Source organism: Penicillium argentinense (genome assembly GCF_028826775.1).
Source record: "Penicillium argentinense strain IBT 30761 chromosome Unknown utg000005l_segment0_segment0, whole genome shotgun sequence".
Lineage (NCBI taxonomy): Eukaryota > Fungi > Ascomycota > Eurotiomycetes > Eurotiales > Aspergillaceae > Penicillium > Penicillium argentinense.
The window spans coordinates 399,080-424,023 of NW_026622664.1; the positions used below are offsets into that span (position 1 = coordinate 399,080).

General features: G+C 51.3%; 9 protein-coding genes across 9 annotated transcripts; 2 read left to right on the plus strand and 7 right to left on the minus strand.

Annotated features, from left to right (window-relative positions):
• Positions 1-149: 149 nt before the first annotated feature.
• On the minus strand, positions 150-1,118 carry N7532_004941 (uncharacterized protein; the record flags this gene model as incomplete). Its single annotated transcript, XM_056617435.1, has 1 exon — positions 150-1,118. The coding sequence occupies one exon, from the start codon at positions 1,116-1,118 to the stop codon at positions 150-152; it is 969 nt and encodes a 322-aa protein (XP_056473594.1).
• A 745-nt stretch (positions 1,119-1,863) lies between these two features.
• On the plus strand, positions 1,864-3,718 carry N7532_004942 (uncharacterized protein; the record flags this gene model as incomplete). Its single annotated transcript, XM_056617436.1, has 3 exons — positions 1,864-1,950; positions 2,008-2,172; positions 2,234-3,718. 3 exons carry the CDS (start codon positions 1,864-1,866, stop codon positions 3,716-3,718), a joined length of 1,737 nt encoding a protein of 578 aa, XP_056473595.1.
• A 912-nt stretch (positions 3,719-4,630) lies between these two features.
• On the minus strand, positions 4,631-6,441 carry N7532_004943 (putative homogentisate 1,2-dioxygenase; the record flags this gene model as incomplete). Its single annotated transcript, XM_056617437.1, has 7 exons — positions 4,631-4,893; positions 4,945-5,067; positions 5,123-5,285; positions 5,344-5,946; positions 6,002-6,176; positions 6,239-6,261; positions 6,322-6,441. The coding sequence occupies 7 exons, from the start codon at positions 6,439-6,441 to the stop codon at positions 4,631-4,633; spliced, it is 1,470 nt and encodes a 489-aa protein (XP_056473596.1).
• Positions 6,442-7,283: 842 nt separating this feature from the next.
• N7532_004944 (uncharacterized protein) lies at positions 7,284-11,447 on the minus strand (the record flags this gene model as incomplete). Its single annotated transcript, XM_056617438.1, has 12 exons — positions 7,284-7,862; positions 7,918-8,259; positions 8,313-8,494; positions 8,553-8,600; positions 8,656-8,825; positions 8,890-9,082; positions 9,140-9,396; positions 9,884-10,940; positions 11,000-11,059; positions 11,123-11,180; positions 11,244-11,264; positions 11,325-11,447. The coding sequence occupies 12 exons, from the start codon at positions 11,445-11,447 to the stop codon at positions 7,284-7,286; spliced, it is 3,090 nt and encodes a 1,029-aa protein (XP_056473597.1).
• Positions 11,448-12,006: 559 nt separating this feature from the next.
• N7532_004945 (acyl--CoA ligase) lies at positions 12,007-13,800 on the minus strand (the record flags this gene model as incomplete). The annotated part of the gene is made up of 1 exon (XM_056617439.1): positions 12,007-13,800. The coding sequence occupies one exon, from the start codon at positions 13,798-13,800 to the stop codon at positions 12,007-12,009; it is 1,794 nt and encodes a 597-aa protein (XP_056473598.1).
• Positions 13,801-14,199: 399 nt separating this feature from the next.
• On the minus strand, positions 14,200-15,579 carry N7532_004946 (glycoside hydrolase family 28 protein; the record flags this gene model as incomplete). The annotated part of the gene is made up of 5 exons (XM_056617440.1): positions 14,200-14,449; positions 14,507-14,591; positions 14,647-14,776; positions 14,832-15,254; positions 15,322-15,579. The coding sequence occupies 5 exons, from the start codon at positions 15,577-15,579 to the stop codon at positions 14,200-14,202; spliced, it is 1,146 nt and encodes a 381-aa protein (XP_056473599.1).
• Positions 15,580-17,934: 2,355 nt separating this feature from the next.
• Positions 17,935-18,944, minus strand: N7532_004947 (uncharacterized protein; the record flags this gene model as incomplete). The annotated part of the gene is made up of 3 exons (XM_056617441.1): positions 17,935-18,036; positions 18,106-18,738; positions 18,819-18,944. 3 exons carry the CDS (start codon positions 18,942-18,944, stop codon positions 17,935-17,937), a joined length of 861 nt encoding a protein of 286 aa, XP_056473600.1.
• A 230-nt stretch (positions 18,945-19,174) lies between these two features.
• Positions 19,175-20,169, plus strand: N7532_004948 (haloacid dehalogenase superfamily protein; the record flags this gene model as incomplete). The annotated part of the gene is made up of 3 exons (XM_056617442.1): positions 19,175-19,188; positions 19,237-19,414; positions 19,462-20,169. 3 exons carry the CDS (start codon positions 19,175-19,177, stop codon positions 20,167-20,169), a joined length of 900 nt encoding a protein of 299 aa, XP_056473601.1.
• Positions 20,170-23,218: 3,049 nt separating this feature from the next.
• Positions 23,219-24,592, minus strand: N7532_004949 (uncharacterized protein; the record flags this gene model as incomplete). Its single annotated transcript, XM_056617443.1, has 1 exon — positions 23,219-24,592. One exon carries the CDS (start codon positions 24,590-24,592, stop codon positions 23,219-23,221), a length of 1,374 nt encoding a protein of 457 aa, XP_056473602.1.
• Between the last annotated feature and the right edge of the window lie 352 nt (positions 24,593-24,944).

The following is a 24,944-nucleotide window of genomic DNA, read 5'->3' on the forward strand; positions in this document are numbered from 1 at the left end:
CGTTGTAGGAAACTTCAAATGCTGTACATATCACATTAAATATATGCAGTATATCTAGTACGACGCCACCAATGCGAATGCCGTGTAACTCCAGACAAGATCACACAATACACCAACCGTTTTTGAGCCAAGAGGCATGCCGCCGATCTTTACTTTTCGTGCTGAACCGAAGAAAAAGAAACAGGCGAAGGACCAACGCAGCTCTCGATATCACGCTCGTCGGCCTGTGTCGACGATGGCTCCTTCTGTTCAGTCTCGGCTCCGCGATAATGACGGACCGCCGAGCTGCCATTCGGCACCCAGAATCGCCGATCAACGCGGGCGATGAGGAAGAGTGCGACCACTGACAAATCGATGCCAAAGTTGAAGACATAGAAGCAGGCCTTGTGGTCGTACCATGGTGGGTTGGTCGCGGGACGAGGAGGCATCCAGGTGGTGCCCGCGCGGAACGAGGCACCCAAGCACAAGAGTACCGCGGCGAAGATCACAATGCATCCCTTCGCCGCCCAAGTGCCGGATCCAGGGTGTTCAAAGTCCCTGCCACGGGCAAAGAAGAGGACCAGGAGGGTGATGGGGAGCGGGAGGAAGGCCACGATGGCAAAGTAGGTCGCGCCGTAGAGCTGGATGTCCCGGTCGATGCGCAGGGTGTTCGTGTTGAGGGTGTACATGCTCTGGATCACACAAGTGATGACCATGATGATGGTCAGAACGACGAGGACATAGAACACCTTGAAGGCATATGACACGGCTCTTGACCATCCGATCCGGGGCAGTGCTGCGCGGAGCATGCGTTGCGAGTAGAGCAGGTTTAGGATGAACAGCAGCAGGACCCCGGCCGCCACGAAAATCTGCGCGGCGATGGCAAGTCGAACATTTGTTGGATGACAGGCCCAGGCAATTCGGATGATACTGGCGACGACGCGCGACATGCAGAAACCGAACGTGACGGCTGACGGGATGAACTTGTGACCTCTGGACAAATTGCGTCGGAAGACCACCATGTGTGAGACGCCGAACCCGAGGAAGAGGGCGAGGAAGACCGAGCAAACGGGAACATCGACATCGACGGTTGGCTTGCCGCCCAGTAGGGCGACTCGAGGCGCAAAGGGGCCGCCCATTGTTTGGCGACTCGCAATAAAGCTTGGTATATCCCAGGGGGAGATGCAATGGCGATAGATCCGAGGATGATTTGCGGTATCAATTCAGGCACTGGCCGATCGAATGAAGTCTTGGTATATATGATATATCAATTAGCAGTGATTGTGTTGAGTTAGTGCCAGGTGTTCGGCAACACTGTAGGTTGTCAACTCTATATAGCATTGTTAGCAGCATATTCGTTGCATCTCGGGACCGAAGGCAAAATACGAGCCCCGGAGGACGCGCTCTCGCTGGCCCGATCTGACAGAACGTGTGCCTGCATCTGACTGGTTCCGCGATGAGGTCCAAGTCTCAGCGGCTGTTGGAGAGTCGCGTGAGTTTCGATCGTAGTCGGCGTCGGGCTGGAACGGCGCCGCCCACCCGTCGACGGAGGCCGAACGTCCGAACACCGATCAATGTCCAACAATGGCAATGGCCATTGTACTCGAGGTTGGAGAGAACGCGGCAAAGTGGACGAATGCAGAATGGATGGATTGTCGGAGGTTGAGTGATCTCCAGATAATTTTTGTCTTTGGATCCATCATTGCCAGTCTTTCATGACAGCTGGAGATGGCTGTTGCAGAGCCGCAGATGGGGAGTCGCTAGTGCCCGGCCAACGCCCGAGCCAGCCGCAATCTCCCCTCCGCATCGATCGACGATCTTCGACGGTCCCGTCAAATGCACATTCCAGACCTCGGGGCTTGATGGGTCCCTGGTGAACAGAGCATGTTCTTTTGGCTGCTGCTCTTCCTGTCGGTCGTCAGCGGGATCCTCGCTCATTCCGACCATGAGGGTTTCATGTCTTTTGTGACGGTATCACAACCACCGGCCCGGAGAAAGGAAACGTGGACGATGCTGATCATGATCTAGCTCCCCGACGTGTGGGCCCCGAGATACAATGTCCAGCACCATGACCGCGACCGTGTGAGCCCAGGGTATTGGTTCGTGGCACCGTACGGAAGACAGATCCCCAAGAATAAGACAACCGGCCTGCAGCCGTTTCATGTCGGCCCGCACATCTACGACAAAGACGGGGTACGTACTCAAATCCCTGAACAAGATCAAAGAGGAAATCTTGACTGCTAATGCAAAGTAGACTCTGATCTGGACCGGCTCAGACTTGTTCGGCAATCTCAATGCCTACGACTTCCGAGTCAACCACCAGGACGGTGAAAATCCTTACCTGTCGTGGATCGTGGAAAAGAGCGAGGACGCCCCTCGAGGACGGGCCGTAATATTAAACCAAAGTTACGAACTTCAGTCCGAGCTCATCGCGCCGGAAGAGCTTGAAGAATTTGACATTCATGAATTCAGGATCCTTCCGGGGGGCAAGACGGCACTAGCTTGCGCGCATTGGCCAAAGGAGCTCAGTTTAGCGGACCTGGGTCGCCCCAGTGAAAAGTCATTCTTTGCTGCTGCTGGCTTCTACGAATTCGACCTGACCACTGGCGAGAAGCTGACATGGTGGGATTCCTCCGCCCCCGGCAATATCGCACTTCATGAATCTGTCAAACTTGATGCCGATAGTGCACCAGAAGAGTCCCCCGGACACGATTATGTCCATATAAATTCTGTGGACAAGGACTCGAGCGGGGACTACTTGGTCTCAATGCGGTTTACGAACACTATCTACCTGGTCTCTGGCACAGACGGGACCATCAAGTGGAGACTAGGTGGGCGCGTGTCGGACTTTGAGCAGGACTTTACTTTTTCGAAACAGCACGATGCTAGATTTCTGGAGTCTAGTGGTGATAGCTACATCATTTCGTTCCTGAACAATGCTTCCGATGACAAGGAGAATGCAGAAGATGCATCATCTGCCCTGATTGTGGAGTTAACCGCAGGCTCCTCGCCCAAAACAGCCAGAGTTATTCATCGTTACAATCGACCGGACAGCCGACTCAGTCGCTTACGTGGAAATGCCCAGCAGCTGCCAAATAAAAACATGTTTGTAAGCTGGAGCGACAACGGGTACATCTCGGAGTTCTCACCCGAGGGCGACAACCTGATGGAAGCAAAATTCCTCACCACTGGCTTCTACAACTATCGAGCATATAAATTCGAGTTTGTTGGTCGGCCCAGTGAACCGCCGGCTATTGTGGCTTCAGTTGGGGCGGTTGGGAAGAATGATCTGGCGACCACCATTCACGTCAGCTGGAATGGCGCGACAGACATCGATTCATGGAATTTCTACGCACAGGACGGAGAAAATAACCCACCTTACCTGATCGGTAGTACGAAGAAGACAAATTTCGAGACTGTTCATACAGTCAGAGGTCATTTTGACTGGATCTCGGTTGAGCCACTTGATCGGGATGGTATTGCCCTGGGCAAATCTCAGATATCTCGCTCGACATCTCACCTGGATTCAGACTCTGGGCCTAACAGAGCTCAATCTGAAAACAGCCCGGGTGCTGGAGGGCCCAAACTGGTCAGTGGAATGAGCGATACCTTTAAGGCATTTTCATCGTTTGTATTGGTCTTAGGCTCTCTGAGCGTCATCTTGGTGGGCCTTCGATGGTTGACGCCGCGAGTTTGGCCGCGTATTTACGAATGTATATATCACACGCGACGCAGATAATGAATCATTGAGAAGTACCCAAATATCGACATTGCGATGTATGAATAAATGTCCATGCATGAGGTGCTTTGACCCCTTGTTCTCGCCCGATACACTCGACCAAATCGGCAAGTGCTTGGTCGATGTTTTTTACTGTATCAAAAAAGGAGACCCTAAAACGTACCACTTTCAAGAGCAGAATCTGAAAGCTTCTACACCTACCCTTTTCACAACTCAATTATTGAAGCTGGACGGATTCGAATCCCCCCAAAAAGATTCAATAGACCCACCACCACAATGCCTCTACGACGTGGAATATGTCTGCCCGCTGACCCCAGCGCAGGAAGAAAGCCTGACGCAAGCATTCACAAGTTTGCACTGCACGAGATTCAATACTCCACGCTTCTTCATCAATGTCCGCTTCACGGACGCGACTCAACAAGTCGTATTCCGTGGTGGCATAAGACGAAAGTACAACCGTGTTATTCTGCGGACGCGAGCGAGTGAAAACCGCTCGAATGAGTCCTACATTGAGCATTGTCGGTCCATCGTTGCCAAGTGGGAACGGATTGTTGGGAAAGAAGGGGAAGAGGGACTACGGATCGTTTGGGTGATGGGGGCTTTGACTACGGCGCTGGAGGCTGGGATAGCACGACCCAAGATCTGTCAATCTACCTGATCATTATGACATCTTGCTTCCATAATTGTGTTCTAAAGACGAAACTAATTATTTTTTCGTGAAATAGGCTGGTGAGGAAGGTCAATGGCTTGAGATACAGAAGCCAGATTTCCGCAAGCTGGCGGAAGCTGGCGATGAAGATTTACATTGAATTGATGAATCAGATTGATTTGCACTGAAAGTGACTAGGCTATGATTTGGTTATGTTCATAAGGCTCAGTCATGTCGAGAATCAGCTCTAAGGCATCCGCAAGTTATGATACAGAAAGATTCTTAGCCTTCTTAGCCAGAATCTCCTCGACTTCTTTCGCATGCTTTGAGAAGTTATCGACCAAATTATCCCACATCTTCGGCTCATGCTCATGCTTCTTCTCGCTATTCCACGCGTAGTCGGTGATGGTGAAAGGGCGACTGGACTCAAACATGAAGGCGACCGATGCCTCAGAAATCTTCATGACAGGTGGAGGGTTCTCGCTCGCTGTCTTGAACTCTTCGTATGCAACACCGTGAGGGACCACTATTCAGAGTTAGAATTTCCTCAGAGAGAGGGAAATGGGATTTCGCATACTGCCGCACTCGAAGGAAACACTGCCTGGCTTAAAGGCATCCGAGCGGCCGCCATATTCGCCGTAGATCAAGCCCATCAATTCCGAGGCCACATTGCGGTGATAGTAAGGGGGGCGATAAGTATCTGCCAAGAATGTCAGAAACGATGCTGGCAAAGTGAACCAAGGCTCTGAACGTACGAGATGCAACGTCCCATCGAGGAGAGAAAATCAAAAAGTCAGCCAGCGGCGCAGTCAGATCCCGCGACTTTGCCGTAAGCACACAGAAAATGGAAGGATCAATATGGTCCACAGAGATGGAACCAACATTGACAAACTTGGTCAAGTCATACTTATAGGGGACCTAGAGGTAGAATGTCAGCGATGCAGAAAAGATAGAGAGACAAAGTTCATGAACATACATAGTTTCCATGCCACGCCACGACGTCAAACGGACTGTGATTCTGGGTACTCTTGAAGAACTTCCCACCCAGTTTGTACACAATTTTCCATGGCTCTTGTGCAATCTCATACCACGCGGTAGGACTCAAAAAGTCTCGCGCATTGGCCAAGCCATTGGCACCCAAGGGACCCAGCTCGGGAAGCTCGAAACAGGAGCCCCAGACCTCGAGGATATAGCCACGCGAGGGACCATCTGGCACCTCCACACGGAATCGGAGACCGCGCTGGATAACCACAAGCTCTCCGGGTTGGACAAAAAGAGGACCAAACTCGGTCTGGATATCAAGGGCGCCCTGCTGAGGAACAATCAGGAACTCGCCGTCGGAGTTGACAAAAGCCTTCTTTTTCATGCTTGTGTTGGCGACATAGACGTGTGTGGCTAGACCTTCACGAAGAGTAGGCTCGCCCGAGCCGGCAATAGTCTTCAGACCGGAGACAAAGTCGATCTCGCCGCTAGTAGGGATATCGAAAGGATGCCATGCCAGCTGAGTAGGAGAAACGTGGATGCGGGGGTTCATCGGTAGGAAGTTGGACTCTGTTTCTGCGTTATCTGGGAGCTCGGTCTATATTCAACGTTAGTATTATTGAGGCGACCCAGGCGAAACCTAGTTGCCATACAAATCCCTGGTGAGCCACTGCAGGGCGTGCCCGATAAAGCCACGCCTTCTTGTTTGCATGTCGGGGCGCAACAAAGGCCGTGGCAGTCAATTGCTCGGCATAGAGTCCGAACCTGACGTTGCGAGGGTTGTTCTGGCCTTGTGGAATAGTGCCTGGAACTGCCTCGGATACAAAGCTATTGGATAAATGCCACATCAGCCAGTTGAGTCGCAAGATGTAGAAAGTCCCAAGACATACGCGTTTCCAAAGCCAGATTGATACTGCAGCATAGATGTGTCAGTTCATGTAAAAGGCCGAGGGAATTTGTAGCGATCACCTACTTCATAAGGGTCATTGCGACGTGTGTTGAATGAAGGAATTGTCCCGTCCTTCTGGGTTTCAGCCCAATGGAAAATCTTTTGATATTCCTTGGGATCGGTCAGAGAACTTGAAGATGCCATGATGATCTGTTTAATCGATCAAATCTCAAAGAGGAGAAAAGAAAAAGAAAATGCGAGCAGGGACAGCGGGGCCACTCGGTTCTATATAGTTCAGCGGGCTCAGGCGCCCAAAGCTGACCCTCTGGGAGGTCTGTGGGGTTCCTTAGCCAAGGAATCCGGGCAGCCGAAGCCCAAGGAGTACATAGACGATTGCATTTTTTTGCAAATAATGCAAGAGCACGGGTGGAATATGAGGGGCATCGTCATGGCGGAGCCCCATCCGCTGGATGTAGATAGCTGGGGTTGCGGCCTCGGATGGCCCGACCAGCCCATCCACCTACAAATCCCATACAAATCGGCATGTCGATAGAGCCTCGCTTTGCCGACTCCCCGAGCAGTGGAGCACGATTCGTGCACTGCAGTGGAGACGCCGACCTGGGATCTTGAAAAGTAACGGCACGAGATTCGCGGGTGAGCGCGACCCCACATGAGTCAGGCCTGAGTAACGGTGGTGCGTGGGGAGAGCGACGGAAGTAGACAAGTCAACACCCGCAACAACCGGCTGGCTCAGCAAGCGGTGGACCATCTGCTTTTGCAACGAGGTATAGTCAGGCCTCGTCGGCGTCGGTGGGTCGCATGGCCTGCGCTGGTCTCTGGCCCAGAATGGGCGGCGCGGGATTCAACCCAGGCGAGAACTACCGAAGACTTTGAAAATGGGCTGTGGATGTTGGTGGATCGACAGGTACACTCGAAACTATACACACCGCAGTCGGGAGATCTGTGCCGAGCGAGGACATACAATGATGAGAGACGGGACGGAAGATGTGTTCAATTAGTAGCCGAGGTCTAGTGCATTGCACGGTCTAGTTGAGTAAATTGATGCGCCCAGCCGTGAGCGCAGCCAGGATGGGCATATACACGCCAGCTCCAGCCTCCTGGAGCACCTTGCAATGGTTGACCCTTCGTCGAATGGCGAACTGGGCCTCGTTGATTTCCTTACACTCGCCCACCGGCCCAAAAGCGAATCGGCTTTCTGTAGACCAAGGTGCTTGCCCCGACACGAAACGAATCCAACGCTGCCGCATGATTTGCCCAACTGCAGTTGCTGCCGGGTTGAACGATAGATCAACACCGTCGAAGAGAAACAGCAGATCAACGGCGTGATGGGCGCGGCTAGAGGCCTGCCATGGATTGGGCTGGTCGACGACATACTTGTACACACGTTTTTTGGCGGCCTCGAATTTTCTTGAGATAACTTCAACAGGTAGAGTGTAGCGTGCGTCGTGGACGAGGTCCAGAGCCCCTAGCTTTGCAGCGGTGGGACGGTCTCCGACAATATGGTACATCTTGCGAAGCTGCGTGGCCCAATTCTTGTCATTCTCAAAAGCGGCAGCGATGGTTTCTCCATCCAACTGCTCAACACCATTGCGCCATATGACAGACTGTAGAAAAGAATTAGAAAGTTCGAGTCCACTCATCGTACGAGAGATCGCATACCTCGTATTCGGTATCGCCAATCATCAACTCATCGGCCTGCTCTGGTTTAGTCTCCCAGCCCATCAACTCCGGTTCTTCTTGTATCCACATGGTGTTGACATTGCACTCCTTCAGCGCTTGGACCAGAGCCGAGGTCGAGGATCCCCTCAACGACGGTTGGCCCAACTCCTGCACCTTTGACTCGAGGGCTTTAATAAGTGCATCTCCACGTTCCATGGGCAGAGGTGAAGACAGATACAAAGTACCCGACGCCAGAATAGCCCGCTTCACAGGTGGACCAGTTATGAGATGCGCATGGGTGTAAATAGCGCCCGCACTCTCTCCAGAGAGAGTGATATTGCTCTATACAATCATTAGTACGATGAATTATATCGAGAGTTAACCAGAGTACTCACCGAGTCTCCTCCAAAGGCTGCAATATTCTTTCGCACCCAGTCGATACCCAGACGCTGGTCCTTGAGTGCGAGATTCTTTTCTTTGCCATCACCAAAGCTGAAAATGTTCAGGCGATAGTTGATCGAAACAAATATGATGGGATTCCCCGTTTTGATCGAATCGGCCACAAGCTTGGTAGGATCTGATTCGAAACGTGTCAGCATCATAATAGATTAAAGATGCAGAAGAGGTTTGCCTACCGCAGATCTTCGAGGCTGCAGAGCAGAATGTTACAATTTGGGAGCCACCTAGAGCGATGTTAGAACACACTGGTAATGACAGCGGAATATCTCTCCGATTTACCATGTATCCAAACAAGAACAGGCAAAGGCTCGGTGGTAGATAACACTGGCGGGCAAGTAATTTCGAGGTTCAAGCACTCGAATTCGTCTTCCTTTTCGGGGCGAATCGCAAAATCCTCGGGAATTCGAAGAAGGTGGCGCACATCCACATCAGCCTGAGGGCATCTTGGTCTTCAGAGTGGGTAAGCAGTGGTCAAAGAAAAAGCACCTTTGGCTATTGAAGGGGTATACCTACCCGTATCTCGTCGAGTCAACAATAGCACCTCCGAATCCTTCTACCGGTTCAGCTCTCTCAAATCGTGCCGGAACGCGCGCATATTTGATTCCCAGAAATTGATAAACACCCGTGTCTTGATCATCACGCTTGATGCCTTTGAAAGTCGCATTCAACATCGGATGGTGAACCTCTGGGCCTGTCATGGCGAGTACTGGAATCATAGAGCAATGCCGATAGGATGGGATGGGATGGGATCACTGGGGTCAACACAGAGAGAAGGTGAGCTTCCATAGTAGAGGACGGCTAATGCGGCCCTCCTCAACTCCCGAGCATCGCCCGCTGGAGACTCCATCGAAATTCCAGTCCAGTCCAGTTGGGTCGGCGTGGGGCCTTTGCGGGGAACCCACTTGGGCTTGTGGGGTGTGCATTGGAATAGAGGCTCGGGGGAGGTGGATTCCGGGATGTGGGAGAGACATCGGTATCAAGATGGAGGTCGCACGGAGAGGATGATCAGTCGAGCAGATGCTAACAGGTCTAGCGTTTGTTGCACGCCAAATCGACGGACAGCAAATGGACAGGAAAACAAGGCGAGCGGAAGGAATGGAACCCGACCTTCGATTTGATGCCTGACGCCACAGGCAACAAGGCCGCATATTCCTCCCCGGATTTCTTGTTAGGCACCCTCGTGTTTACATCGATAAGACATCAGTGAGCAGATCAAGAGTGAGCAGCAGACATTAATCTATATACGGTGATGCTATTTTGTACTTCCTTGAGTTGAGAATGCGTCGCTTGTCATACAGGTTTGAAAATGCAGGTATTTACCCCCACTTTTAACTATTTACTTCTTCCCCCGACGGATTGCAAGCATCGGCAGGTTTCGATTCCCCCATGATCCAACCTCCCAAGAAAAGCAGGCAAGGGATGGACGTAACTCCCGCAATCAGTCCCATCGCCCATCCCATTGTGCTCCAGCCGGCGCTCTGTCGAATGAACCCAGCGAAGAACGGACCGATCAGACTGCCGGCCGCGAAGCCCATGTTGGAAAGGCCAAACGCCAGAGCCATTGCGCCCCCCACGGCCGAATATCTCGGGCGACTCGTTTTCCTTCTCCTTCACAGCATGGAAGACTTCCGCAACGAGAGGCGTCATCACGATGGCGAGACACACACCGAGCAACGCTAGGAGCGCACAGAGGAGAATTTTGTGATGCATCGTGTTCTCTGTGACGAGTCGCAACAGCACAGCCAGTGGAACCGCGCTCAGAAACCCGGCGGTGACTATATAGCGAGGCGATTTTGGAAACCGATCGATGATATACCCGGTAATTGGATCGACAAGGTGCGGAACCATGAGTGGGATGAAGGCCAGTCCTTGTCCGGTCTGCTGCCATCCGAATGTATCCTGCACGAAGAGCGGCAGAACGCTGTCGAACGAAGTCATGATGAGCGACATGACAAAATAGCCCCAGAAGGATACCACCAGACGGTAGGAGCTAAGCAGTGTTTTCACCTGTTTCAGGGGGCTTTTTGGAATGTTCGCTTGCTTCAGGGCCTCTGGCGTCGGGCTGATGCTGGCCCCCGGGGAGTCGACCGGACCCGCCACTGTGGGAGTATTTGTTTTTTCCAGATCGTCAGGTTCGGAATGAGCCGAAGGCTTGTTTACTGGCTGGATCCATGGCAAAGCATGTCTTTTCTCAATCAGCGCCAGCCGGAGGATGATGTCGATGGCGATCAATCCAAAGGCGAGACCGAAGACAGAGTAATACCCGCCATCTTCATAGAGGACGCCACCCAGAAGCGGACCGGCGAGTGTTCCGACACTGATTGACATGGACACATACCCAATGGCCTGGCCTAGTCCCTCTTTGCCGACCGTGTCAACCATCAGCGCAACACCGACCGTCCAGACGACGGCTGCCGCCGCGCCCTGGAATAAACGACCGGCGATCCACAAGCCAATATGAGTTCCAACACACAACAGAGCCGTTGCCGCAGCCAGTGCCACAAGGCCCAAGAGCAATGGCCATCGTCTAGACTCGGTCCTATCCGCTACATATCCGATGATCGCTGTGAATCGTTAGAATCAATACCTCAAGAGCAACCCGGGGGGAGGAATCAGATCATACGAGAGAAGGCCAGCAGGGCGGCGGAATACAGTGCCAACAGAATAGATGTCCACGATTGGACTGTCACAGAATTGTCATCAGCTTGTGGCATCAAGATATGGCACGACACAACATTCAACTCACTTTGATCCCCGGAGAAGCCGACCTTTCGTTCCAACGCTGTGGGGGTGACTGGTACAATCTACACAGATATGATGGTGAGTCGACTCGATCGAAAAAGCAAGGTGCATGTCGAAGCGCATACCAGTCCGTACATAAATATGTCCTATTCTTTAGTTAGTCATCCGTGGCCAAAACGTGCCACAAACCCATCAGCGGGACTCACTGTGCATGTCGCAAAAGAAACAGTGAACATGATAAACCACCTGGAGGACCGCAGCTCCACGAATTTGGGCCTCGTGGGCTCGCGATGGCCCCCGTGTAAGGGCCAGTCATTCCAGAGCCCCATTACGTTCGGATGGTCCCTGATGCTCAGAAATGCAGCTATCGCGGGTCCACTCGACGTCACATCCGGTAAGAGGGAGGCTGCGGTATGCGCGACGGGCGAGATGTCAAAGATATAAAGAATTTCGGTTTTGCAAACCCAAGAAAAGTAATGTAAAACAAGAGAACGTTGAGATTACATCAATTAAGAATTGAAAGAGAAAAACCCAGCCGCTTCTCAGCGGACACAGACAGGACTCCGATCCGCGGAGCCCGCGGGCCCCGAGTTTGCGTGCAAAAAAATGTGAGAAAGCAAGTGGGTTGCCAGGCCTGTTCGAGCTCGTGTTGTTTTTGCCATTGTGGAATCCGCATCAGATCTGACTACGCTCGCTCGAGATGAGTGTGTAGCTGACGTGCAGTGGCAATAATTCTCCAGTGGTCGCGTGGGACATTTTCTTGGTGGGGGTCGGAACAGTCGAGATGCAAATGAGAACGCTCTTTGTATACTTGGTATATATACTTCGTACACTAGAGGAATCAGCGGGAACTATACAGTACCCAGGCTTCCCCAGGTTCCTCACCATCTACAATTGGGACTTCGGCCTTTTACTCTTTAGCAGATCCTTGAGCTGTCGCCGCAAAATCTTGCCACTGGGGCTCTTGGGAATCTGATTCAGCACATGGATCCCGCCCCGTAGTCTCTTATGGTTGGCGACCTTCGGATTCAGCCACGCATGAATACCATTGATGACATCCTTGGCTTCTCGACTCTTTGCCTGGCGGCTGAGGACCACGAAGGCGACTGGCAGCTCCGTGGCCATCTCATCCACCCACATGCCGACCACCCCAGCATCTGCGATGTCGGGGTGATCCACCAGCTTTCCTTCTAATTCGCTGGGGATAACCTGTAGACCCTTGTATTTGATCATCTCCTTGATCCGGTCTTGGATGGCAATGAAGCCATCCTTGTCGATGACCCCGATATCACCGGTGCGGAACCAGCGAGTTCCATCCGGTTCAGTGTGGAAGGCTCCCTTCGTGGCATCCTCGTTATTGTAGTAGCCCCGTGTCACATTGGGTCCTCGACACCAGATCTCGGCAGGCTCAGTCGACCCATCTGATTTCGTCGCGGCATCTGTCATGGTCTCCGGGTCCACGAAGCGGAATTCCATGTTATGCGTAATGCAGCCCACTCCAGACTCTCTCTTGTCCATGCGATCGTTCGGTACGGCGGTGGCCATGGGCGAGGTTTCGGTCAGGCCCCAGGATTGAGTGCAGAAGACTTGGGTCTGGTACAGCTCCTTGAACTTGGCTTCGAGGGCGGCGGATAGTTCGTTCGTCAGAGGCGCGGCGGCGGACATGATTCGTTTGACGCTGCGTAGGTCATACTTGGAAACGCGAGGGTCTTTCACAATCATCAGAGCGATCGGAGGCACCAATGCGAGCTCACCCGGGCGATACTTCTCCACGCAGCCAAGATATTGGTCGAGGTCGAATCGGGGTAGCATGACCACGGTTGTCCCCCACAACAGACACTGGCACATGTAGAGATTGAGGCCGTAGATATGACTGAACGGCAGGAACGCAATGGTGGTGTTCCGATCGACTCGCTGAGACATCTGGCCCGATTCCAGCATATGCGCGCGCCATTGCTGCAAGTTGGACGTCATGTTTTGATGCGTGGTGACAACACCTTTAGATGGACCAGAGGTGCCTGAAGAAAAGCAAATGAAGACCGTCTTGTTTGGAGCAGCGGCGGGCGCAATTTCTCTCAAGGGGGCAGACGGAGAAGTGCTCGCGAGGTATTCGCATGTAGGCTGTCCATTCACTAGGGAAGGGCCATCCAGGAGAATAATCTTCTCAACCACCGTACCTTTGGCTGCTTTCTGCGCCGTTCCCAGGAGCGAGGTATGCACAATGAGAAATCGGGCGCGACTGGTCTTCAGTTGAGCGTTCAACTCCAGAGCCGTCAAGGCCGCGCTGGTAGGCGCAACAATGGCACCTGAGCCCACAATAGAGTGACAAACAATGGGGTACTCGATCGTATTCGGACTGAAAAGGGCCACGACATCATCTGGCCTCAGAGCAAAGGTCTGTTGGAGGCCATGTGCGAGGGACCGCGTGCGCTGAAGCACATCGCCGTAAGTGTATTGTTTCCCCGACGTCGCGTCAATATACAAAGGTCTGTCGAGAGGTGTGTTGAACGGGTTCGAGAACAAGTAGGAGACCAGATCGACCGATTCGATATCAATGTCCGGGTATGGCGACCGGTAGATTCTGGGCGACATGTTAAGACGAGGATTTACACGACGCAGAGCACCAGCTGTGAGCGAAATGCAATTGATCGATTCATCGAGGAATCGCGTCGCGCGGGACATTAAGTATCGCAGGCTGGAGTCGCTGCAGGGTCCAAGCCGTCGACTGTCAAAGCGCCGTCTGCCGGCTGCAAGTGCCGACCGGGCGATCGTCCATCTTGACCAGCAGAGAGCGCCTATTGGAGACCCAGATCTCCGGGGAGTTCTCGGTTCCCCAACAATTGGCAGTTCCACACTGGCGCAGCCAAACGGGTACTCGATGGGTCTTGAAGATCCTCGGCCTGGCTGGCCTCCTCGGTCTGATTACTCATACTCAGGCAGCCTACACCGTACGGATGGAACTAGAAACATGCACCATAGACTTGGGGTTGTGCTCGTATTTGACAAGTCCAATATTACACCGGCCTAAAGTCGAATTCTTTCACTGGCTCTTATTGCTGCTGACATTCCCGAGACCATCAATCAACAACTAGCCACGCTGGGAACATTTTGGCAACTGCCGTAGGTCTTGCCCCCGCTGACCTTGACATTCGACCAGGTCCAGTCGGAGCAAGCACCGGAGCCGCATACGATGGCGTAGTTGTATCCGCTCGAGCTCACCGCACTCGTGCCCGAGATGTCCTTGACCGTCAGGTCGGTGATGGGGATGCCGCTGGTTGGGTCACCCTTGAGATCGCCGCCGTCGTAGTTCTGCTCAATCAGAACACCGTATCTGTTGAAGCGTCAGCTCAGTCGAAGGCATCAAGGGCGAGATACTTTTGAAACGCACTTGGTAATATTCTGCAGAGTGATGCCGGAATAGGTGACACCCGTAATCGAGCCTGTTTCATCTTTGCGCGCCTTGATACGAATCCCTGTAGACCGTGGTGAGGAGGGAGAATGCCATGGCGATTGGAAATTGGGACTGACCGTTGGTGGAATCCTTGACTTTCGAGTCCTTAAAGGTCACGGTGTCAACGGTGTTGTCACTGCGACCACCCACACTTCCGATGGACAATCCATGCCCACCCGAGCAAACACCACCGCTGAAGGTGATGCTCTAATGAACCCGTTAGCTTTGGGACCCCCAGGAAAGCATCCATAGCTCATCATACCGTCCCAGAATTAACCGCAACGCAGTCATCTTGATTGTAAACGTTCGCCCCGGTAATTACCACATTGTTGCTACTGCCAATGTCGAACCCGTCGGTATTGTGGCCACCGGCACTATCGCCGGCTTCGTTGTTGATGGTCATATCGGTGATGGTGAGTCCATCGCATCCATTGATGCTGACAGCCTGGACGGGGGTGTTATAGATGTAAAGGTCGGTGATTGTTGACGAGGTCAGATCGTGAGCGTAGAAGAACTTGGGCTTGGTCTTGCCGCCATTGGATCCTTCTCCATCCCACCAGCGGGCGCCCTGTCCGTCCAGGGACGCGCCAGTGTCGCCCTTGATCGTAATGCCGTTTCCGGAGATCCTCAGCAAAGGCCCCGACCATTCCTTGTAGCCCCATGTCGTCTGTCCCTGAAAGATGACCTAGATGCAGATCGTTAGCCCAGCAACATAACCAAGGTCAACAGATGCGTCCGCCCGGGCGCCATACCGTGGTATCATCCTTCAGCTTGCTCAGATCCAGAGTCGTTCCGGAGGGCACAGCGACGTCAGAAAGAACAATGGTAGAGCAGGACTGCTGCGACACACTGGCCTTGGAGGCTCCGGTGGACCCAGAGAACGTGCATGTTGTCGCTCTCTTTGCTAGACTTGGCGCCTCGGTGATGGCGGGCTCGGGGGCAGGCGAGGCGAGCACGCAGGCTGCGAAGGAAGCCACCACCGCAGAGGTCAAAAGCTTGTGCGCATGCATTGTGCTGTGAAGGCGTGTCTACCAGGCTGTCTGTCGTATCCTCTACATCATCGCCAATTGGAATCTCATCGCCTTTTAAGTGAGGGCAATCCATAGCTCGGTCGCTAGCTGGTCAGAGGGCGGCCCTGAAGAATGCATGTCAAGTCAATGGCACCTTGGAGACCTACAATATGCCGATTATCCTCCAATAGGGCCGATACAGATCCCACTTGAGCTGTGCTATTGGTGGTAAGTGTGTCAATGTAATTTGAGTGGGGGAATTGTGCACGGCGGGATCTCCGCCGGGGGGGGCAATCGCCCTACACTAACCCAAGTGTACCAGACGAAACAAGCTAAAGCCTGGCGTTCAGCAAGCGGACCTCATATATCTTGGGAATTTGCTTATATTTCCGTCATGTTTGCTGGCGTGATAATTCCGTAAGCGCAAGTGCACGCCCCAACGGATGGTTTACTCATGTCCCGGCGCTAGTTTTACCACCACTCAGAAACTCTGGGGCCTACGTGGAACTTTGATGTTGATCCTGCCGTCGGAATTTCAACCTCTGAAGGTGCCCAGGAAAGACCTACCTGCGGCATGACTTCGGCTATGGTTGCTAGGCGTCTATCTCTCTTGCCCGGGTGGTCATCTAACCCGTCATCTACGTGGTCAGGTACCCTTCCACCTGATCTGCATATCCATACATCATTTTTAAAGACAGAATATCGACCAAGGACCATGAGTTTGATGTATGGAGCAGAATATGCCTTTTTTCCTATTTGTAAAGATGGTACAATAACAGAAATGACAAATGCACAAGTACATTTGTAGCGGACTTGCTCCACTTCAACCCTGCATGTGATATGGCATATATTTCCTTTTCCTACTAGGGCATTAGCGTACGGAGAAAGTTAACCAGGCAGATGACGAGATAGGTGACTGGGCAGGGACATAGTATGAGATAGCATCAAATATAGAGTATTCAAATTAGCCAAAACATGGACGACGGAGGCGGGAATAAGTTTTGAAATGGTCCAGTATGATCTGTGGCATTAGCAGGAATGAATCATCTTAAAGAGTCCCGAGGAGGGGCTGTGGCTATAGTAATTTCCCATAGAGATATGTATAAACACTGATCTTGGCCTGCTTTTCTCCGTCTTTCTTCGCACATCTCCCATCCATGGATCCTACAAATGCAATATTTTACCGGTACTACATCGCCGAGTCCGCCAGGGCTTGCACATGAATGAAATACTACTCTTTACGGATTTCTCTTCTTTCACATATTTCCCACTCCACTGCTAATACCATCCATTTCCATGCTGCCAAGTCCTTGGCATGCTACCTAGCTGCATTCGGTGTGTGAGTACTATGAATATTGATCTTTGCCATTTTATCTTCCCTCTTCACACACTTCCCATCCTACTAATGCGGTTTTGTACATGTACGACATCGCAAAGTCCCCCTAGGGCTCCCAAAAGGCGGTGTGTGCCGCCTATAAATACTAATCTTGGTTTTTTCTCTTCTTTCTTCGTACGCCTCCTACCCTTGGATCATACTGTGGCGATCTTTCACAGGTACCAACAGGGTTCTGATAAAGAGAGCCTGGAATTCCGCTATGCACGCGCTGAATGCTACGGTCAGCCAGAGATTTACAACCAGGAAACCGTGTGCGGACTAGTTAGAGCGATCGAATTATCAGCGCAGATGGGTAATTATTAGCCACCGCCATGCTTTATTTATATTGAAGAGGGGAACGCTCGATGGCAGCACGCGCTGAGACGTGCGGGTCGATTTAGCAGAAAACCACCACAAAACACACGCGTAGCTGTCAGGAAATAGCGAGAAACCCAAATGTAGGGGTCAGGTCGTGAAGGTGTAAGAAGGTGTATTCTAGAACTAGCTATCCGGCCACCGTATACTGCCGGCTATGTCACATAACATGGATGGCACCCATGTAGTAGGGGGAAGGGGGTCTCCCCACTACAATGTATAGTCAGAACACTAGCGGATATGATTGGTTTTCTTTGGAGACATGCTGACTCGAAGCCAATAAAGCCCTTCGTCCACCATGTGCTTGTCAAGCCCCATCAATAAGGATGTCTGTCATCGTCTGATGACTGGAGGTCGGATCACAAGGCTTGAAAGACCGAAAAGTGGCTGGGGATATCGTATTCATGGACTCCGAATTTTGAGACTGAGAATCTGAACTGCTTGTATTTTTCTTTGATCTTCTTATAGGGGGTGAGACACTGAGACTGTGACACTTCTCTTTTTCCCTGGGTGGCACTAGCCGGGTAACCGGCCACGTTGCTAGAGAGCATAAGTCCTTTCGTGGGGTATTTGGGATGCAATGTAAAGAGCATTAGAAACCTCCCTCAAGATTGAAAGTTCATACTGTAACCGCCCGTCTTGGGATCTTGTACAAATTTGAAGTTGTCGGTTGAAAGCCCAAATGGCTTGAGAAGTCCGTTGCCCAACTGCAAAGCCAAATAATAGTTAGCGAACACCCGGGCATGGGCAAAGGAACCGAAGAATTTGGAACTCACGTCTTTCATCTTCGACATCATCTCTCCCATCTCCTTCTCCTTGGCCTCGTTGATCCGCCCAGGCAGCACCCGAAGAGCCTGCTGTACAATTCGCCGATCGTCTAAAGGAAGACCTTCCATGCCTGCAAGGGCCTGATAGTCTTCCGACGCACCTTGCAAGTTTGCCCAGCCGCCTAGTTGAGATTTCGCTTTGGCTCGTCGCATCAGAGCCTTGATTCGGATCCGGTTCACGTTCGTGCGCTGCTCATCTTGCGCTTTTAACTGTTTCAGTTGTCTTTCCTCGGCTTCCTCGTCTTCGCCCAGAATCTCCACCACTCCGTCAGTTTCCTGTGTCCTGGTTGCGGGTGCTGAGGGTTTGCTCGAGTCGTTGGCAGTGTTGTCGCAAGAAAGATGTGGGAGGAATTTATCCAAACGGTCAATGGACGCGGTTGCTGAGTCCACCACCGCTTTCCAGTCCTCCAACTTGAGATAACAAGCAGCAATGTTACTCCGCAACACGGCGACGTCGTAGTCAAGGTAGTTGGGGCATGACGAGAGAGCGCGATCGTAGCAGGAGATCGCTTGGTCGTAACATTTCGCGATGAACAGCTGATTTGCTTCTGTTTTGATCTCATGTGCCTCCTTCAGCAGTCTCTGTGACCACGCACGCCATAAATTAGCTATTGTTCCGTCTTATTCGGTGTTGTGGGAGGAAAATCTGGGGATCGACTCACTTCTTCTTCCTCGGTGGGGTACCGGGCATCGTGGAACACCTCATTGTCGCTGTCGTCATCCCCACTGGTTATCACAGTTTCCTTTTCATCCTTCTGCCTCGGCGCTGAACCGCTGCTGTCGGTCATGTTGTGTGGGATGCAAAGAGGATACGTCGATGGTGGGCTCTTCTTGGCCGATCACGGGACAGCGATAAGCAGGATGGGGTCGACCCCCGCGTCTTATCAACAAAACCAAGTCAATTGCTTTCCACGGTTGCTGGGCTCCCTTTAGGATCGCATGCAAAGGGCTTTGTCTCGACAGATTCGATTTTCCATTCCCTTCGATCAAGCCCTACTGTAACTGCATACCATGACGCATGGCAGAGAGTGTGTGAGATCCCTCCTGGTCGAGGAACAACCCAATTGACGCGGAAAACAGTCTCCCCCGGATCCGGGCATGTCTTTTCGACATGGACGGATTGCTGATCGACTCCGAAGACAAATATACGCAGATCACCAATGAGGTGCTGGCAATGTATGGCAGGCCCTGTCTGCCCTGGTCAATCAAAGCACAGCTGCAAGGCCGGCCGCAGCCTGAAGTACCTGCCCCCTCCCCTGTTTGTCTCCAATGGGCGATCGAATTTCTAATTAACAATTGGTTCAGGCCAGCAAGATCTTCCATGACTGGGCGCAACTTCCCATCACGCCGGAGGAGACTGCTGTGAAACAGTCTTCGTTGCAGGCCAAGTATTTCCCACAATGCTCACCGCTGCCGGGGGTGCCAACTTTGCTATCGAACCTGGTGTCAACACAGTCCACCGATCACCCTGTTCATATCGCCCTTGCCACGTCTTCCCACAGCAAAAACTTCAAGCTCAAGTCTGGCCACCTGACCGAGCTGTTTGAGGTCTTTCCCGAAGTTCACCGCGTCCTTGGGGATGATCCCCGCATCGGAAAGGGGAGAGGAAAGCCGTTGCCTGACATCTATCTTCTAGCTCTGGAGACCATCAACATAAACTTGCGCAGCAAGGGCGAGGTGGAGGTCAAGCCAGAAGAGTGTCTTGTCTTTGAAGATGCCGTGCCGGGTGTTGAGGCTGGCCGCCGGGCAGGTATGCAGGTAGTTTGGGTTCCACACCCCGGTCTTCTGGAGGCGTACAAAGGTCGCGAAGATGAGGTGCTGGCGGGGCGTACTGGGGAACATAAGGAGAATGAGAAGACACCCTCGGAGAAAGAGGCCGAGGAGTTACAATCCTGGCGTCTTCAGGGAGCTGGACTACCGGGAAATATTGGCGATGGATTTGGACAGCTCCTGTCCACGTTAGAAGACTTTCCCTACGAAAAATACGGTATTCGGATACCGGGCCAGCAGTGAGTTTCAGTGCCATTTCTCATCTCAAGCTCCAATCGCCCTCATAGTCACCATGATCTCATACTACATTTAAGCTTGCATAAAGTCAATGAAACCAATTGACTGGATAAATTATTCTAGATACACTTTTTGTACCTCCTCACACATCGCCCATATCGGACATTGATGTTGCAGCCTGCAGCCCAAGGCAGATGTCGGGCTGACGACTGATAAATTGACTAAAACCGGGAATCAAATAATTTCGTAACAAGAAAATCATAATTAAACTGTGATACCTATAAGAGCCAATATATAGTAGGCTAGGCAGATCACCAAGTGTCGCAGACTTGCAGATCAGCCTAGATTGGATAAACATCAGTCCTGAAGCCTACTTCATATCATGATGCCTTGGGTTATCAAATATGACTGCTCAGTGTCGACTCGCTTGGTCATAATCAACTTGTCTGGGTTCGCAGTCCTGAGCCGGATGATCTTTGAAATCAAAGTTGTTCGGTATACTGATCGCGTCGATAAATGCCTTCTTCCAGGTCTGGTTCATGCAAGATCTGGAATTTTTCCGTTGAGGGGACTTAGAAGTGCTTCTTTGGAGACTTTCAGGGCCTTCAAGACTTCTTGTATACGAGCTTGTTACCCTTCGGTCTATTTATACGAGAATTATCCTATAATCAGTTATACAGACAGACAGACAGTTGTTACGCGTTGCTATCTGGTCACGGTGAGCGGTCAAACGCTGGTCAACAATTTACCAGTTGTCAAGAGGTACAATAAAGATATGTGCCGGTATGGCCAGAAGTGGCCCTCTAAGCACCACTCGGTAATCCTTAAGTATCGACTCGCAGCCGTACCGTTGCCGTGCTAGGCCTTATACGGACTCGGGTCCTATTGAGTAGCTTCGAAGGATGTACCAGGTAGAGCGCCAAGTAGGTCAGTCCGAAGAGCTCCCCTACTTGTAGGATGTTTGGCTTGGTCGAACGATGGAAGTATAATCAAAATTATATCCAAATAGACCTCGGAACAGCCCAAACCGCCCAAGTACTGCATATTTTCCCAATTAGGATGCATAAAAAGATGATTAATCTCAATAAATAACGGTAAAATACAACTGTTCTGGTCAAAACGAGTATGACTTCCATCTTCACCATGATAAATAAAGGAAATATTTAATTATACTACCGTATTCAAAGAAATTAAAATCTCTAGACCTAGGCAAATGAAACTTTACTCGATTTCGCTTTGAGAAACGAGAGTAATACTGAGGTATGTTGAAGATTCGAGCTCCACACTCAGAGATGTATTGCAATTGGGTAAAGTGAAAATATATATTGGAAGTTACGATGGTTCTACGCACAGTTCAACACCCAACTTTCAAGACTACGATCAAAATCACCTGATCAACTGAGCAGAATCTTCTATCGCATTTATTTCGGCCGAAAAACGCCACCAGAGTTCATCGGAAGGGCCGCCCCCGGATGAGGAACAAAGGGCGAACATTCCGACCTGGGACATCCCACCCACCGATTTTCTTGGGCTACTTGGGCATGCCCATAGAGATAATTCAACTAGAATCTATTATTCTAGCTGAAAGTGGATCATTTTTGTGATATATCATCTTCTACTTGCTTTTTATCAGTGGTAGAGTAAGCGAGCAAGCCTTCCTCATTTTCACTAAGTCCACGGTGAGACCTGAAGTCAGTATTCGAGGTCATTTGGGACGGACAATCCGCAGTTGCGAAGTGTTGGGTGGAATCTGACGTCCAAAGGTCTGAATGAAATCCCTCAGGATTCTGGGAGCAGAAGCTAACATTGGAGCAGTTTACAGTTACACTAACGAACGGATCATTTACTAGACTCTTGAGGAGAAAAGCCCAGAGGGCTATCCATTCTTCGCAGACTTCTACGCAGCAGGGCAAATTTGCTGTTCGTCCGTGTTCCCGACCGGGAATATAATAGTGCTTCAGAAAGTCAAAGGGGACCGGCTGGACGAGGTATGGAATCATATGGCAGAAGAGAAGAAAGACTTTGACTACAGCCAAGTTTCCAGAGCTATACAAACGCTTGGTGTCAAGGGAAAAGTCACAGAGGTTACTGTTGCCTGAAACCTAAGGTGCCTGGCAATAGTTACTGTATAACTAGCAGAGTTAGAAAAGGGTGATCAGTCTATAGGTATAAGACCCTGTCTCAGGATCGATACTCTTGAGTCTCTCGAACGTTAATTCTTCTGCTACGAGAACATAGGGCTGTGAGAAATTACCTTGCGGTCCAAAGATAGTAAAACGGGCCATATACCAGAACCAGGCCATTGCCGCTTCGCATCTACAGTGGCGCTCCCACGAGTAGGGTGCGCCATAACTCGCACCAACCCGCACCCGAACCCAATCCATCCCACCCATGGGTAGGAAATGGGTAGGCTTCACCAATCCGCAATGGGTTATGGGCTAGTGTGGGTAACCCGCCGGGTTTTTGCGGGTTATCAAATACTGCAAACATAGGAAGACTCGTGGCTGCATATTTTGTGCAGTTTTTGACTGTATTTTTTGGTATTTCTCTTATATGGAGCTTATTCATGCAGGGGAGTCAGATACCGAGTTCGGCGCAGGAGCATTATTCGCAGGCGGCGAATTAATGGCATTTTGATGTGAGGGGTATGTGTGAAGTTGGATTTTTGATTCAGTGTTATTTTGTCGATGGAGTTGGTCGCATAGCGTGTTTTTCTGTAGTAAGAGCTCACATCGGGCAGGTGTATACCTTAAATCACATTGCATTCATTTTTTGTTATTTTTAATATTAAGGGGGGAAGGGGTAAGGGGTAAAGGGGGGAACATAGAATAGAAATAGAAATAAAGCAAGACAGAACAAAAGCTCCCAGTGCATTAATATTTTTTTTGGTTCTTTTTGTATTCTCCAATAAGTGAAAACATTCTGAATCTCACCAAAGCCGATTAAAAAGCCAAGTAATCAAAAAAATCCTCATTAAAAAATCATTGAACCATTCTCGAATATCCACCGATTGAAATTGCATGAGTAAAAAAAAAGGCATCATTCCGAGTCATTCTCAGTTGTGAGACTTGGCAGCCTTGCGAGGCTTTGTCACCTTGCCACGCTTGGGGGAAGTACGAAGAACCTCCCCCTTGTGATCGTTCACTTCCTTGTTGGTATCTTTGCGGTTAAAGGCCGCAATCGGAGCATCCGTAAGAGCGAAGGTGTAGGCAGGCGAAGTAACGGACTTGCAGATAAGCTTTGAACGGGCCAGAGAAACAGCCACATCCTTGAAACGCTCATAGAAAGTGGGATAGTAAGCCTTGGTCTCAGCATCCTGAAGAGCGACCTCGTTCACCTGAGAGTGGATGACAGACTCGAGAATTTGCCAGCAGGCAAGCTCCTTCTGCGCGTTCGAGTAAACCAGCTTGCCCTTACCAAAGCCGGTTGCATAGTTCGCGCAGCCATCCATGTGGTCCAGAGCAGTACGCAGGATGGAGACATAAAACTTCTTGTTCGGGATGGTGGTCGGGATAGTGTTGTCAGCCTGGTCGCTGTTGACCTGGTACTGGGCGGCGAGAGCCTCTTCGAGAGAGTCAAACTGCAACATGTCGGACCCCTGGGACTTCACCAGGGCAAGTTGAGACTTGTACTTGTCGAAAATATCATCGAAGGTAAGGACGGTGACCTTGGAGGTGGAATCATAATCATCGGAGGGCGAGGTCTTAGCGGGAGCCTCAAAAGTAGGGTTCACGGCGGTGGGCTGAGTGAAGACTTCAGCGGTATGGTTGACCGAGCTGGGCTGGGTGAAGACCTCAGCAGGGTAGTCCACGACGGTCGGCTGAATAGCGACTTCAGCGGTGTAGTTGACCGAGCTGGGCTGGGTGACGTCCTCAGCAGGGTAATTCACGACGGTGGGTTGAGTAGCGACTTCAGTGGTGAAATCCACAAAGTTGGGCTGGGTGAAGACCTGGGTGTTGTAACCCATGGCGGTAGGCTGGCTGAAGATATCGGCAGTGTTGTCCACGACGGTCGACTGCTCAACAGCAAGGCTTTCGTTGAGACCGAGTCCGTTGGGAGCCATGAATGCGGTCAGCTGGTCATACAGCAACTGCTCGGCGGAGTCGAGCTTGTCAGAAGGAGTGGAGGCATAGTCGGTAATGGCATTGTCAGCGACCATGTAGTTCTGGTCGGAGTACATCGTAACCGTGCGGACGGGGTGGGGCTCGCTGGCCATGAACTCGAGATCAAAGTCATTGCCGACCATAGCAATGTTGGCACCCATGGCGTTCATCATGGCAGGAGCCTCTTCGTTGGTCAGGTTGGCGTTGTCCTGAGCCTCGTCAACCTCGTCGAAAAGAGGGTCAAAAGGCGGATCAACCTCGTCGAAGAGGGGGTCAAAAGGCTCGCTCGAGCCCGAGTCGGTGGCGACGACACAGGTGGAAGTCATGTTGAATCGCGATGAGTCGCAATGGGTGGTATGATGAATTGGCGTGGGTGGTAAGATAAATTGTTATGGATGGTAGAAGTCAAGTCTGAAATTGGGAAAGGTGGGAAGATCAGAAGTCGAAGGATGAACGAACTGGAGAGGATGAGAAGGAGAGATGCAACGGAGAAAAGACGCAGGCGCTGGGGGTATTTATCAATTGGCGACCGATGAACCTGGCCAATCAGACGCGCCATTGCGAGCAGCAAGTGCAGGTCAAAGAAATGGCAGTTTCTTTGTTCAAAAAATGGCTTGGCGCAAGTACTGATCAAAGAACGCATGTTTATATAGTTCCGTTTTGGGGACCGCTTGCTGG